Here is a 13699-nt window from a genome sequence, read left to right on the forward strand (position 1 = left end):
TCCTGCTTCAGGGGAAATAAACTGGCCCAACATGGAAAATACCTAGTAACTGACATTGCTTTTAATCTTATTTCCTGTTTCAAGGGTTCAGTGCCCTTCCTCACATCCCCCTCCCTTTCTTAAACCACAAAACTTCCTTTGATATACACAGTTGTGCTCTATTAATAAAATCTTCAGGCCTATTACATACACCAGGAGTAGCACTGACATGAAATGGGACACCTAGTGGATTCAAAGCAGCAGGTTCTGAGATGCTTGCTCTGACCACTGCCCCTCGGAGACAGTGGGAAGAACAAGCAGAGCAGAGTAACTGTTGGCAGGTTTACTTTGCTAATGGGAGCATCTGGGGTATTTACTGTTTTTGCATTTAATTTCCTATTAGGAATAGAAAAACGAGGCACAGTCTTGAAAACCACTGAATCTTTAATGTCCTGAGAACCTTAGAGTGCGATTCAACATTAATAATCCTTCAGAAATCTGAAGATCAATCAGAAGCCCTCTGCCTCTGGTCCACTTTAGTCATAACAATACTTGCATTTCCCTGTCACCTTTCATCTAAAAAGCTGAACAAACCCTGTACCTGATGCTGCAAATACTTGCAGTCCTTCATATGCTAGTTCAGTGGATGACATCATTGGGGCCGTTTGTGAGGAAGGGACTGCTTTTGTGTCTAAGAGCATGCATATACCAACAGCATCACCACCACGCAGCCACAGATAATGGATACATAGCATGGCTGTGGACAGAAAAAAATTTTGGGCTGTGACACAACCGTGAATCCTTTCTGCCCCCTTGGATCTTTAATGACCATGCAAATCACAGCCCTGAGACCTGGAAGACAAGCCCAAAAGACCTCATGCCTTGCATGAAATTTAATTTAGCTATGAAAAATGCAGGGCTGAGACAGTATGGTTGTATTCTAAAAAAAGCAGCAAAAATGAAACATAAAGCAGCAGCATTCTGTTCACTTAGGCTACAAGAAGCTTGGCACCATCTTTATCCCCTAGTTAGCTGATTCTTTGCTTCTGGGGAAAATACTTCTAAAAGTTAAATGAACAGATTAACTATGTCTGGCTTCAGCATGGTGAAGCAGAGTGCACTGGAGTTATATGATCACAAATATTCCTAGTAGCATTGGTGTCCTGAATACTCAGGAAATCACTGAGTACATTGTGTCAGGGCCATATTTTACTGTGGTTGGGTCACTGCTGTAATTGTTAACAGCTGTGTGTGGACAACAATGCTTTCAGGCTGATTAGAGAAAAGGCAACTGACCCCATGAACACACCACGAGTTATATAAATTAAAAGTTTAACTTCTAATTTAAGGTCTTTTGAAAATCTAACGTACAGGCAGATAAGGCAGGTACAACCTGTATTACAAAGTCTGGTCTGGGGAAAAAAAACGCCTAAAAACAGATGCTATTAGGTAACAAAAGTCCATAAAAATGCCTTCTTCTCCCTGACTTAAAAAAAAAACCTAGAACTCTTGGTTCCAAAACGATACCTTTTATTAGACCAACTGGAAAATGGCAAGAAAACCGTCCTTTTTCTTGCCATTTTCCAGTTGGTCTAATAAAAGGTATCATTTTGGAACCAAGAGTTCTAGTTTTTTGTATGTCTTTTTGTCTCAGACCAAAACGGCTACCAAGTACACCCTTCTTCTCCTCGAAACTTTTCAAGAGTCAAAAGTTCTCCTTATGCTCACCAGAAATTGTACATCACAGCACAAGCTAAGGAAAGATCAGGTCCTTCTATTACCATTAGTGACCTCAGGATGAGCTCAATTGCTCTACAGTAAATTAAAAAGGCTACATGGCTCCTTAAGTGTCTGGAGACTCTATCAGAACACCCGCCCTTACCCAAACAACTGGCTGAGATATTGGCCTCACCTTTCTTGAATCCTCCATACACTTCTGTCAGCATTCAGTCTAAGCCACCTGCTCATTTGGCAAAACTGCTGGGGAGGGAGGGAGGGAGGGGGGTGGGCACTGCAGATCCCATCTTGGTCTTACCAGCCCTGGGAGCTGCAGCATCCTTGTACACTGGATCTCTGCACATGCTTCTAAAGCAGGAATTGCACAATACTGAAGGGGCCCATATGAGCTCTCCCTCACCTTGGGAGGGGTCACACTGAAATCAGTGGGACTTTCGGAGAAGGGTCCTGATTTCTGGGGGAGCTGGAGGGAGGGGGAGGGCAGGTTCTGCGCCTGTCTTCTTCTTGTGGGGCTCCTGATTATTTGTCCAGTCCCGAAGCCAAGCATTTCATTTAGCCTCCACTTTCCTCCTGAAGAAGGAAGTTTACACTCACTTTCTGATCCGATTCCAGGGATCATGTGCTGCAGTTAAAAGGGAGGGTGTGGCCGGCTCAAGGCTGCACTAGACGAACTCGATCTACCCGCGCCACCCGGCTGGCCCGAGGAGGAAGCTGCGCCGCGCTCCGCTGCACCTGGCGCCTGGGTCGAGCCGTCAGAGACGGTCCCAGGGCGCAGGGAGGGAAGGGGCAGCCGTCACCGCTCCCCGGCTGAGGGGTCCCGAGCAGATCGGGAGCCCCGGGCTGAGTCGAGCGCTCGCCTCCGCCCGAGCCCGCAGGGGAGGTGATCGCGCCCATCCCGCTCCAGGCAGCAGCTGCGGATCTGAGACGCGGCCGGCAGCAGCGATCCGCCCCGCCCCGCCCCGCCCCGCCGGGCGCAGCGGCGGCGCCGTAGCGGGAGCTCTGCGCGGAGCGGGTCCCGCGCGGAACAGCGGGCGCCGCGCCGCGGTCCCCGCTCAGAACGCTCGAGTCGGCTTGCGTGTCCCGCCGGCCGCCCATTGGCTGCGCCCTTTGTGATGTCACGCCCGGCTGTTCTATAAGCTGCCTGGCACATAACGGGCTCGGGACACTTGGCTGCTGCCCGGACGGGGCGGGCGGCGGGGCTGGGCTGGGGCTGGGGCTGGGGCTGCGGCTGGCCTGGCCGGAGCCCGGCGGCAGCGGGGAGCCATGGCCGCGGCGCGGAACGCCAGCGGGCTGGAGAGCGCGAACAATACCACGCTGTCGGGGGACGTGTGGATGGTGGGCATGGGCGTGCTCATGTCGTTCATCGTGCTGGCCATCGTCTTCGGCAACATGCTGGTGATCACGGCCATCGCGCGCTTCCAGCGCCTGCAGACGGTCACCAACTGCTTCATCACGTCGCTGGCCTGCGCCGACCTGGTGATGGGGCTGGCCGTGGTGCCCTTCGGCGCCAGCCACATCATGCTGCGGATGTGGCAGTTCGGCAACTTCTGGTGCGAGTTCTGGACGTCGCTGGACGTGCTGTGCGTGACGGCCAGCATCGAGACCCTGTGCGTCATCGCCGTGGACCGCTACTTCGCCATCACCTCGCCCTTCAAGTACCAGAGCCTGCTGACCAAGGGCAAGGCCCGCGTGGTCATCCTCGTGGTGTGGCTCGTGTCGGCGCTCACCTCCTTCCTGCCCATCCACATGCACTGGTACTGGGCGGACGGCCCGGAGGCCCGGGCCTGCTACGAGGAGGCCACGTGCTGCGACTTCTTCACCAACCAGGCCTACGCCATCGCCTCCTCCATCATCTCCTTCTACCTGCCCTTGGTGGTCATGGTCTTCGTGTACGCCCGGGTCTTCCAGGTGGCCAAGCAGCAGCTGAAGAAGATCGACCAGTTCCACGTCCAGGGCGGGCAGCAGCCCGAGCACAACGGCCGGCCGGGCCGGCGCGCCTCCAAGTTCTGCCTCAAGGAGCACAAAGCCCTGAAGACCCTGGGCATCATCATGGGCACCTTCACGCTGTGCTGGCTGCCCTTCTTCATCGTCAACATCGTGCACGTCATCCAGGACGACATCATCCCCAAGTACCTGTACATGCTCCTCAACTGGCTGGGCTACGTCAATTCCGCCTTCAACCCGCTCATCTACTGCCGCAGCCCGGACTTCAGGTTCGCCTTCCAGGAGCTGCTGTGCCTGCGCCGCTCCGCCCTCAAGCTCTACGCCAACGGCTACTCCAACAGCAACGGCAGGAGCGACTTCCACGAGGACGACAACGGCTACCCCGCGGGGCCGGATAAGACTTGCGAGCTGCTGTGCGAGGGAGGTGCCGGCGCGGCCCGAGGAGGCTTGTTGCACTGTCAAGGTACTGTGCCCAGTGGTCGCCCCGAGCCCCCGGGGGGCAACCCGAGCACCCAGCTCTCCGTGTTGTAGGGCTCGGCCTTCCTTAGGGGCGAAAGGGCACGCGGCGGCCAGAGGACGGCCGGGAGGTGCCTGCCCGGGGTGCGCGGATGCACAACCGCTGTAGCAAGGACCTATTTATAGGCGCGCCGGGGGGTTATTTTCAGCCTGTGTGGCAGGCTCGTCCCGGGAGGAGCGGGTGACTTTTGTGGTGTCCTTGTCCCTGTGTTGATCTACCTCAGAGCTCTGGTTAGAACCGTCACCACCATCATCATCTTCGTCTTCACCGTGGCCTGAACCGCGGAGCTGCCTCCTCTCGGGGGCTGGGCATCGGCGGGAGAGGGCTCGGGTCGGAAGCCTGCCCCTCCCCTCCCCCCCCCAGCGCTGCGGATGCTCTCAGCCGCGGGCACCTGTAGAAAGTTGGGCGGACAACTTGTTGTTAAGCGACGCTTTTCCGGCGCGCTTCCGACCCGCGCCCGCGCCGGGCAGATCAGCCGGGGGAGGGCCGGGGGGTGCTGCACGCCTCCCCCGCGGGCTCCGGGAGGGGGCAGCGCTGGCCCGGTTGCAGGCGTCTTTCCGGCCTCCCACGGCCTGGCCGAGGGCGCGGGGGGCCGAAGGCTTCCGACAGCCACGGCCGTGGCTCCGGCTGCGCTGAACACGTGACGAGGGGTTTGGGTGCTTAGTTCCCCTCGGCTGGGCCGCGCGGCGGGGCTGGCAGGACACGGTGTACAGACGTGCATCGCGACCAGCACTGCCAGGGCGGCCCGAAGCCCGCAGCCCCTCGGGTCTTTCCTCTCCCCTCCTGCCAGCTCTTGAAGCCCCGCATCTCGGCTCCCGGCCCTGGCCCAGCCCGGCGGGGGCGCGCCGCGGGCGGCGGGCCGGGGGCTGTCAGAGGGAAGCTGATGCTCAGACGCGGGCGGACAGGTGCGGGGGGAGGCGGGAGAGAGCAGCGACACGGGCCCTTCTCGGATCCGCGGTGGCAGGGAGCAATCAGCGATCCCTCGTGCTTTGAAGGGCTGCAAAGAGGGGGGAGCGCAGCGGGGTGTCAGCCTGCCCCTGGCTCCTGGGCCGTTCCCGTGTTGCTGCTCTGCTGGTTCACTAGTGCCCCCCGCCTGGGCCAGGGACCTTCCCCCGGCTGTCTGTCTGGCTTGAGTAGGCAGCCCCTGCTCACTGCCCGCATCCTGCTGAGGGCAGGGGGCTCTGAATCTGGTGCCCAGGCCCGAGGGGCTCCTAGGAATCCTACCGTGGGGAGGAAATGTCAAGCAGGAGTGAACAAAATACCAGGGATGGGGCTGGCAGTCAGCTCAATGCTGCTGCCAAGGGGCTGGAAGGACAAAACTCTCTCCCCAGAGCATCCAGTGCTGCGATTCTCAGGGGTATTGCCAGTGGATTGAAGAGGGACCACTTGCTGCACAGTCAGACGAGCAGCTGCTGCAGAGCGCAGGTTATCTTCTCCCTTTGTTCTTATTGCACTGCCTTACTTCTGGGACACAGGGTAGTTTCTCAATAGCTTCCTGGGCACTCAGCAGCTGCTAGGGCTAAGATCATCCTAGGCTTTACCATGTCCAGTGAGGACAGCTACAGAGACTGTCACTGGGAGAGCTGGCCTGCAGGGGCCAAGCTGTGTGCACCTCCATCAGAAATCTGCAGGTGGCTCCTATTCAGACTAGGGCTGTGGTTTGATCTGACAGCTGCAAGCCAGATGCAATGGATGGATACCCCAGGTAGTGTCCATGTGACCCACACACTACCTGGCTGGGACCATAATGGGGGAAACCTCCCCTGGCCACACTAAGTCTTTGGTGAGTTTCCCTTGTGTACATTGCTCTGCCAAAACATGCCCTACTTTCTCACCTCTCTCCAACCATCTTGTTCAACAGCTGGGCAGAACAAGCAGCTCTGTTGCCCTTTTTTCAATTGTCTCCTTAATCTTGTCAACTTTGTGCACAGTCAATTTGGGAATTAAATTGTGCAGTGAGCAAAGCAGTTATTGAGGTAATAGAAAAGCCCTATTGGAGAACAAAATGCCTGGGGAAGCTTTTTGGCAACGTTTCCTGCACTTGGAGGGTGGGGAGAAGGGAAGAGCTGTTGTAACCAAAGGAAAGACTTGCAGCATCTTTGGTGTTACAGGAGATTGGAGACTTGGGCAATAGATACTGACATCCTGTCTTCTGCAGGTTTGCTGTTGTCTTTATGGGACAAGGTTATAAGAGAGAAAGTAGGCCCCATGTGACACAAGGGAGTGTGAGTTTCTACAGACAGATCATTGCAGTCCCAGCACTTGGGCGGTTGCACTGCTCTGCACAACGTGTCCGCACTATGCCTACCATCTGCATGCTAAAAGCAGTGTCACTGGCTCATATCTTTTTGGCCACTGAAAATACTGACTTGGGCTCCTCTAAAGCATGTGTGTGCATGGAAAGCTAAGGAGCTCTCATGTGTATTAGTCAAGTCTCCTTTAAAAATGTAGCAAGTGGAATATAAAATGATGGCAACAGAATTCATACAAAAGATGCCTGGCATTTCTTTAAAACGCACGGCACATTCCAATATGGAGAAACATGAAAATAACCAGTCATCACCCATTTTGGCTCTTAGAGGCCAGTTTGCCATTGTCCTGCACTTTGGGTCGTTATCTGCACCAGTATAAATGAAGGTCAGTACTACCATCCCAGTCTAATAATGCTTTACACCCCCTTGTAATTACTCCACACAGACAGAAACGATGGTACGAAGCGCAGGCAGTAGTGAATGAATCTCAGAACCAGTCTGAACTATACAGGCTCATGTAGACATAAAGCTTTGGCTTTTAGGGAAGGACATGTTGAAATTTCCATTTCCTCCTCTCTACAGCAATGTGCTCTGATCACTTAGGAAGAGTGGCTGAGAAAAAGAAATAGATTGAGGTTCATCCTTCTGTTCCACTGCAAAAAGAATGAGTGCATGACTAGCTGTCCTGAATCAGGACTGTAGGACCAAGCCCAAAGTAGATGCAGAAAAAGGGAATATGTCCTGAGAGAGCATTTTCCTCATCCATTATCTATTAATATCCTATGTGTGGTGAGTTTCAGGGTGTTCAGGTTGGTCTATGATCATTGGCCGCCCCCTAGCACCAAGCAGAGAGCAGGGTTTGCTTTAAGGATTTTGCCTGGTGCATCTCCCTCTGCTGTCAATGTAAGGTCATAAGTAGATCCCATGTACAATTTAATTCCTGTATTCAGTTTTTAAATTTTAAAGCAGCTCAAGCAAACATATAGAGTGGTGACGTTTTGGAGTATGCAACTGCTGCTGAAGAAGTCATTGGGTCTACAAAAACATTATCTCTGAAGATAAACATTAACAGGCTGTCCTAGCAAAATGAAACCTGACACAGCGCAAGACTTAGGAACGCAGGGAATCAGGCGCTGTTTGTTAATGAAGCTTGTTTCGTACAGTACAAGGAATTGGATACAGGACACCAATGTACAGTACAGAATGTGCAAGTAAACACACATATTCATCACATACATGCTGAATTGTCTACATCAGCAAGTGTGGATATTACTATTACATAGCACCCTAGAGGAAGTGAAAATTAACTTCCCAGTAGTGACAACTGATCTCCTTGCCCATGTTCTTAGTTTCATAATAGCAACAACAAGTTGCTTGCAGTATAATTGACTATAATAACATATGCTATAATATATAATGTGTATGATTATACACCCATGAATAGAATTATATGTATATGTGGCATAGAGGATATTACCAGTTGGAGGGGCCTTAAAAGACTGAATGAGCTAGTAGGGGGAAAATGGCATCAGCTCTCATAAATGGAAGTTAGCTTTCTCTTTAGCAAGGGCCCAGTTAACCAAATTCACACAGACTTTCATGGGAGCAAAATCTGACCCTCAGTACAAATAAATATACCAGTATTACAGTGCTGTTCATATATTGCTATTATTATTGTTTGTTCCTGTTTGCATGACAGTTGGATATAGGAGCTCTAGTCACAAATGAGGATGCCATTGTGGTAGGTGGCACCCAAACAGCTACCACATTTATATGGCATCTTACACTCAAATTTCAAATGCTGTTGCTCTGTATAGCCAAAGATGCAAAGTAGTTTATTTCAGAACAACATTGAGGTTCAAAGCACTAGACTGTGGAAAGATGAAGTAGCAATAGATTATTCACTATAAGGCTGGGAAGGAGACCTAGATAATGTGATGTGGGCACACAGTTCGGATGAGCCAAGATGATTCACGCAGGTCCACTTACAATTGCTGCAGATTGCATGTCTTTTTTCTAAAGCAACAGTAGCAAAACAACTAGGGGGTTGCGAACTGCTGAGAGCCCTAGAAGTTGAAGGTAATACTTAACAGTTCCTTCTGAAATCCACAGAAAAAATGAAGCTAATCCTCAGGTGCTTACTTAGATATTACTCTGGTCTTACGCAGTCAAAATCTCACTTTGGAATTAGGCCCATTAAACTTTGGTGGCCTTCCAAAGACATATCATATTTAAAAGCACAAAAAGAAAGAGTGCTGTGAAATCAGTCAGCCACCATACAACACACACAATAAACAGGCCTTCATGGTAACTACCACACAAAGATTAAAATAATGGCTAGAAAAGAAGATCTCTTGTGTGGTAATTTTGTAATGAAGAACCAAACAACCTAGACAAGACTGAAATAGGTATATATAACCAGAGTGTTTGAGCCAACTCTCCAGCTCTGTAAAGTGATTTCAGCGATTACTAGTTTCACCAACAAAGGGTCTAACTCAAGAGTGTGTTATATCCACAATAAAATACACAGTCCTATTTTCTCTAGTGGGAAAAAGTCCTACCAAACCCCTCCTTTACTCAAATGAAACACCACATTGCATTCACTCCACTGAACCCATCTAAGGCTACGTGCTGTGCTGCTGATTTATACCTTGCCTAATCCCTGCAAAGTCAGTGAAACTGACTTGGAAGAAACTGGAGAATCTTGACTCCTTGTGTAATGATATGTACAGTTACTTGTAAATAGATATCATAGTGGCCACTACATCCATTACCTTTTGCACTTTGAGGAAAAAAAAGTATTTTTTTAAATCATTCAGTCTAGTTCAGTGTTGTAGTTCCTGCTTTGCCTCATCACAAAATAGCATCCTAGCTGTAGATCCCCAAGTCATTTTTTACCTTTGGCAGCTAACATTTTCCAGTGATAACTCTTTGCTTCACCCTTCAAATAGGTATAGCATTTAAGAGTTGCTACACTGTGTCAAGTCTTGCCTCAGGAGACATTCCCGGAGGGCTTCTGCATTCTGCAGGCTCTGGGTCTCCAAAAATGAATTGAAACTCACTGCACTTTTAGATTATCATTGAAGTGCAGTGGGCACTGTTAACATATTAGAAACAGGCTAATCCAGACTCTCAGTAATGCATTTGGCTCACTGCTCTTTTAAAATACTGTTAGCCCTGTTCTAAATCCTCGAGTAATTCTGGTTCAGATGCAGGCTTCAGCACCTCTTATTCAGAGTCTGATTCTGCCTACACTGGATTTATTTCATGCCCAGCACAGGTTTCTATAGCATCTTGCTATCTTTGCTCTGCTTTCTTTGTTCTGAACATATGACACAGACTGACAGAACTTAGCCAATTTTCTGACCGCTGATTGCTATAGGAAACTACTAATGAGAGGAGCTGCTTGTCAGTGAATGTTATTATACTGTAATGTGATATTGAAGTCTGTGTATGGGCAGATATATAAGGGTAAGCAAAGGCTGCAAGCTAGCAAGATTCTTATGGACCCAAAGTGTGAGTGACTGAGATGCCAGTAATCGTGTATGGCAATCTATATACCCAGAAATGCTTGGGAACAGGCTGAGCTTAATAAAAAAAAAAAAATTGAAGAAACAGGAAGGAGCCTCTGCCTCTCTAGACAGAGAGTGAGTGGGGGGAGCCAGAACATGCTGTGCTCCTCAGCTCCCTCAAGTCATGGGCCTTTGCACTTTTTAAAAGGTGTTATTTATTTATTTGCTTACTAGAAGGGAGATATTTTTGTCATTGCATGATCCCTCCAATTTGGAGTGTGTCAGCCAGGAGTCAACAGAATGCTGAAATCCCCTTGAAAGCATCTCCCTCCCTACCTGTGTTACAGCTGTCCTAACTACATGGGCTAGAGGCACCCATGCTGCTAAGACGGCCAGACTTTGTTTCTCTCTCTCTTTCTTGCTGCATCTCTCCCATTCACCTTTTCTCTCCACTTGTTATGCTTGCTTCTTTTCCCCAGCGTAGCTAATCCATTTTCTGACAAGATTAGCTTCCGTGATTTCGGTTCATTCTTTTGGCAGCAAGCTCTGTCCACTGTTTATTTTGATTGGTCTCTTGTTTGCTGTTCAGAGCAAAGAACCACCAGTGTAAAGAAAACTGTTATCCCACTGAAACAGGGAAGAAAAAAAGGGTTTCTGGAGCAAGTTATCAACCTCTGATATATATGGGGCAAAATGCCCTTTCCAGCCTATCTCCCCTGTAAACCCAGTAAACATCAGTGATGTTTCAGTGCATGTGCCTAGGGCCAGATATCAAATAATTCTTAGTCTGATGCCTAAATGGTTCTGAGCTTTTCTGAAAAACTAGGCTTTGGATAGTGAACCTGTCAGAGGCAGATATAAGCGGCCACATGTTCATTTAAACATTATGTTGTGGTTTATAGGGTATTCATAAATTAGACCCACAGACATTTACTGTTTGGTTACTCTAGCTCCCATGCAAGAGCCCAGGCACTGCTTAGTATTTTGTGAGCATGGAACGGTCCCTTTCTCACTGAAGATCTCTGCTGTCTGTGCTAATGCACCTATCCACACTGATGTTCCATACCATTGTTGTTTTCTCATTGACAATATTTTCAAAATGAGCTTTATCCTTAACTCTTTTCCCCCACTTCAGACAAACCTGTTTGCGACAGATGCACGGTGCTTCCTGTGAACTCACACTTGTTTTGCAAATAGGTTGGTTAGACCCTGTTCTCCCCATATCCATCCTTTAGGAGCAGGATGGGAGGGAGGAAGTCCACAGTACTAGCTATTTCCTGTGATACTGCAAAGCAGGATGATTAAGTTATGGCCCAGCATTGCAGCTTGCCAGAAGCCCTATGGCAATAGCTTAAGCCCCCAAGCCTGCAGCTGATAGCATAGTGCTTTGCTCAGGTGGAACCAGGTTGAAGACAACCTGAGTTCCAGAAGGGCACAGCAGTTCACTTGTGCTACCAGTGGCTATAGGATTGGGGCCCATGATGGTAGAATATAGAGCCGATTACAGCCAAGCTAATCTTCAATGGAGAGGTGCTCCAACAGGTATCAGCAAAGCAGTTTAGATGAATATAGCACACTCCATGCTGACAGCTAGAGTTCTGCATGGATCACATGTCTGTTGTAGAGAGGGGGGCAGCCACAGGCTACTTGTATAACCTGCTGGTCCATCCCTCATCCATAGTGTTAGCTGGGCCTATCCATAAGACTCCAACATGAAACCCAGATTCACCCCTCCATTAGCTGGAATCACAGTGTAATGGAGAGATGAATTAGGCACAAATATTTTAGGAGGCTTCAAGTTCTTAAGAGCTCTTTAACATAAATATGAATGTATCATTCCTCTGTTGCCATAATGACACCTTTCCTTCAGTCTTCTTACCTCTCCAAAGCCAGGAGCGGACATGTGAATTTCTGTGCAATATTGCTGACACCAGCAAGAGTGTTTCGGGAAATGTTTCTTGTTTACTGTCCTACATAAGGTCATTTTTTGCACAAAAATATAAATAAATAGATATAAGTCAAATGTACAGTTATTTTTGTTTTTCTAGGCAGTTCTATAAAGATTCATATCTATGAAAATGTGTATGGTCGAAGTTGGAGTATTTATTGCAGGCCCTATTGTTTGCCATGTGTGTTTAAATAAAGAGTATTTATGGTATTGCTTCTGTTCAAGCGTCCTTGTTTAAAAGTTCTTTTACTGTGGTCTTGGCCAACTATTTTTCCCCATGTTCTCTCAGGCTTTTCCAGTGGACTTTCCAGGGCTTGAAAAAAGCCCCATTCACGTGTTAGTGCACAGGCTTGAAAAACCTTGCGGAGCCTGCAAAAGGCCTTCATCTCCTGAGGCCTGATCCTATAAAGAGCTGAGCTCTCTCATTGTCTTATCTCAGAGTTCAGGGCCATCAGTCTAAACGGCTTTCAAACAACCCTTTTGCTCTTCTGACAGTTCATTTTGCAAGCACTGCAGCACTGTCTTGAATGAATCCTGTACATGTGCCATGGAACAGGACTGCTTAAGAAGTGCTGTCAAGTATTTATCAACAGCTTTTTAAAATCTTTTGTTGCTAGTTTTCAGTGCTGATATTCCAGTGAGCCATCAGAGAAACACCTGCTAGATCACAACATGTGCCCTTGAGGACAGTCCTGCATGTTCAGGGAGGGACCATCGGGGTCCTTGTTAGATCCTTTCCAGTTGTATCTTTAATGAGTTGACAGCTCCTTTAAGGGACTGGAGCAACCTCAAGGGGCTTTTGGGAAAGCTTGATAGTTTTCTGGCCTGCATCCTGATGGCTATAAAAGTTCTCGCTGTTCAAAACACTCATCACGACAGTGAAAGAATGAGAAAAAAATGAAAAAAGCCATCCAGAAACCGAGCCCAGAGTGTGGCAATGTAAATACATTTGGCATTCTTCATGCCACTTAAAACCCTGACCAGCTTCTTGGTAGGAAAAGAGTTCGCATGCCCTGCACATTTCAACATTACCCCTTCCGAAAAACAGTAGGGCTTTACAGAGGCATGGCATGGCTTGAGCAGGGAAGGGGTTGAATCAGTGCTGCCAAAGTCATTACAGCTTCACAAATTTTGATAATTTTTTTCTGTTATAGTTGCTGCTTTTCAAAGGGCCTAAGAGCCCTACAGAGAGATACAAGTGTTCTTCTGACTGGGCGGCCCCTGAGGTATTAAGAGCCAGACTTTTAGTGAGAGTTGAGGACATGCAGCCCCCAACAGGCCCAAACTTTAAAATGGGAGCTTCTCACTGGAGTAAAGTCTGAGTTATGTCGCATCACAGGGAAAAAGCATTTTACCCTTAAAGGCCATGCACAACACTTTCCTAAGTCCTTTTTGTTTGAACCATAGCTGCTTCTTTCCCTATCCTGCTTTCTCTTCAGTTTGATCCCACAGTGATGTAATGCATTATAGTGATGTCATCATGATATTACTGTGGGAAACTAGGAAAATGACTCAAGCAACAGGAACATTTGAACTGGGAGGAAGGAATTGTTACTAAATCTTTGGAGACATACCTGACCACAGCCTCCAGGTCATCCCTTTTCTCAGTGTCAGGTTGTTCAAACTCTAGCTGAATTCTGCAGTTTTATTTGAATCCTGAGAAATGTATAAACATCAAAGAGGCCTCAGAGATATCCCTGCCAAGTCCTTTGTCCTGGTATAAATATTTTTTTTTCTCAAGTGCATGCAAGTGTGAAAATCCCTCCTTAATCTTATAACTGCAGCGAGGAGGAAACACTTCATGCAGCTT

General features: G+C 48.7%; 1 protein-coding gene across 1 annotated transcript in view; it reads left to right on the forward strand.

Moving 5' to 3' along the window:
- Positions 1-2839: 2839 nt before the first annotated feature.
- Positions 2840-13699, forward strand: part of ADRB2 (adrenoceptor beta 2) — a 50079-nt gene continuing 39219 nt past the window's right edge. The window contains exon 1 of the mRNA XM_090064614.1: positions 2840-4123. Within this exon, the coding sequence (XP_089920740.1) occupies positions 2980-4123 (1144 nt within the window). The 5' untranslated portion in view covers positions 2840-2979. The remainder of the gene's footprint in view (positions 4124-13699) is intronic.

The sequence above is a fragment of the Crocodylus siamensis genome, chromosome 10 (genome assembly GCF_052110815.1).
Source record: "Crocodylus siamensis isolate JL-2025a chromosome 10, ASM5211081v1, whole genome shotgun sequence".
Classification (NCBI taxonomy): Eukaryota; Metazoa; Chordata; order Crocodylia; family Crocodylidae; genus Crocodylus; species Crocodylus siamensis.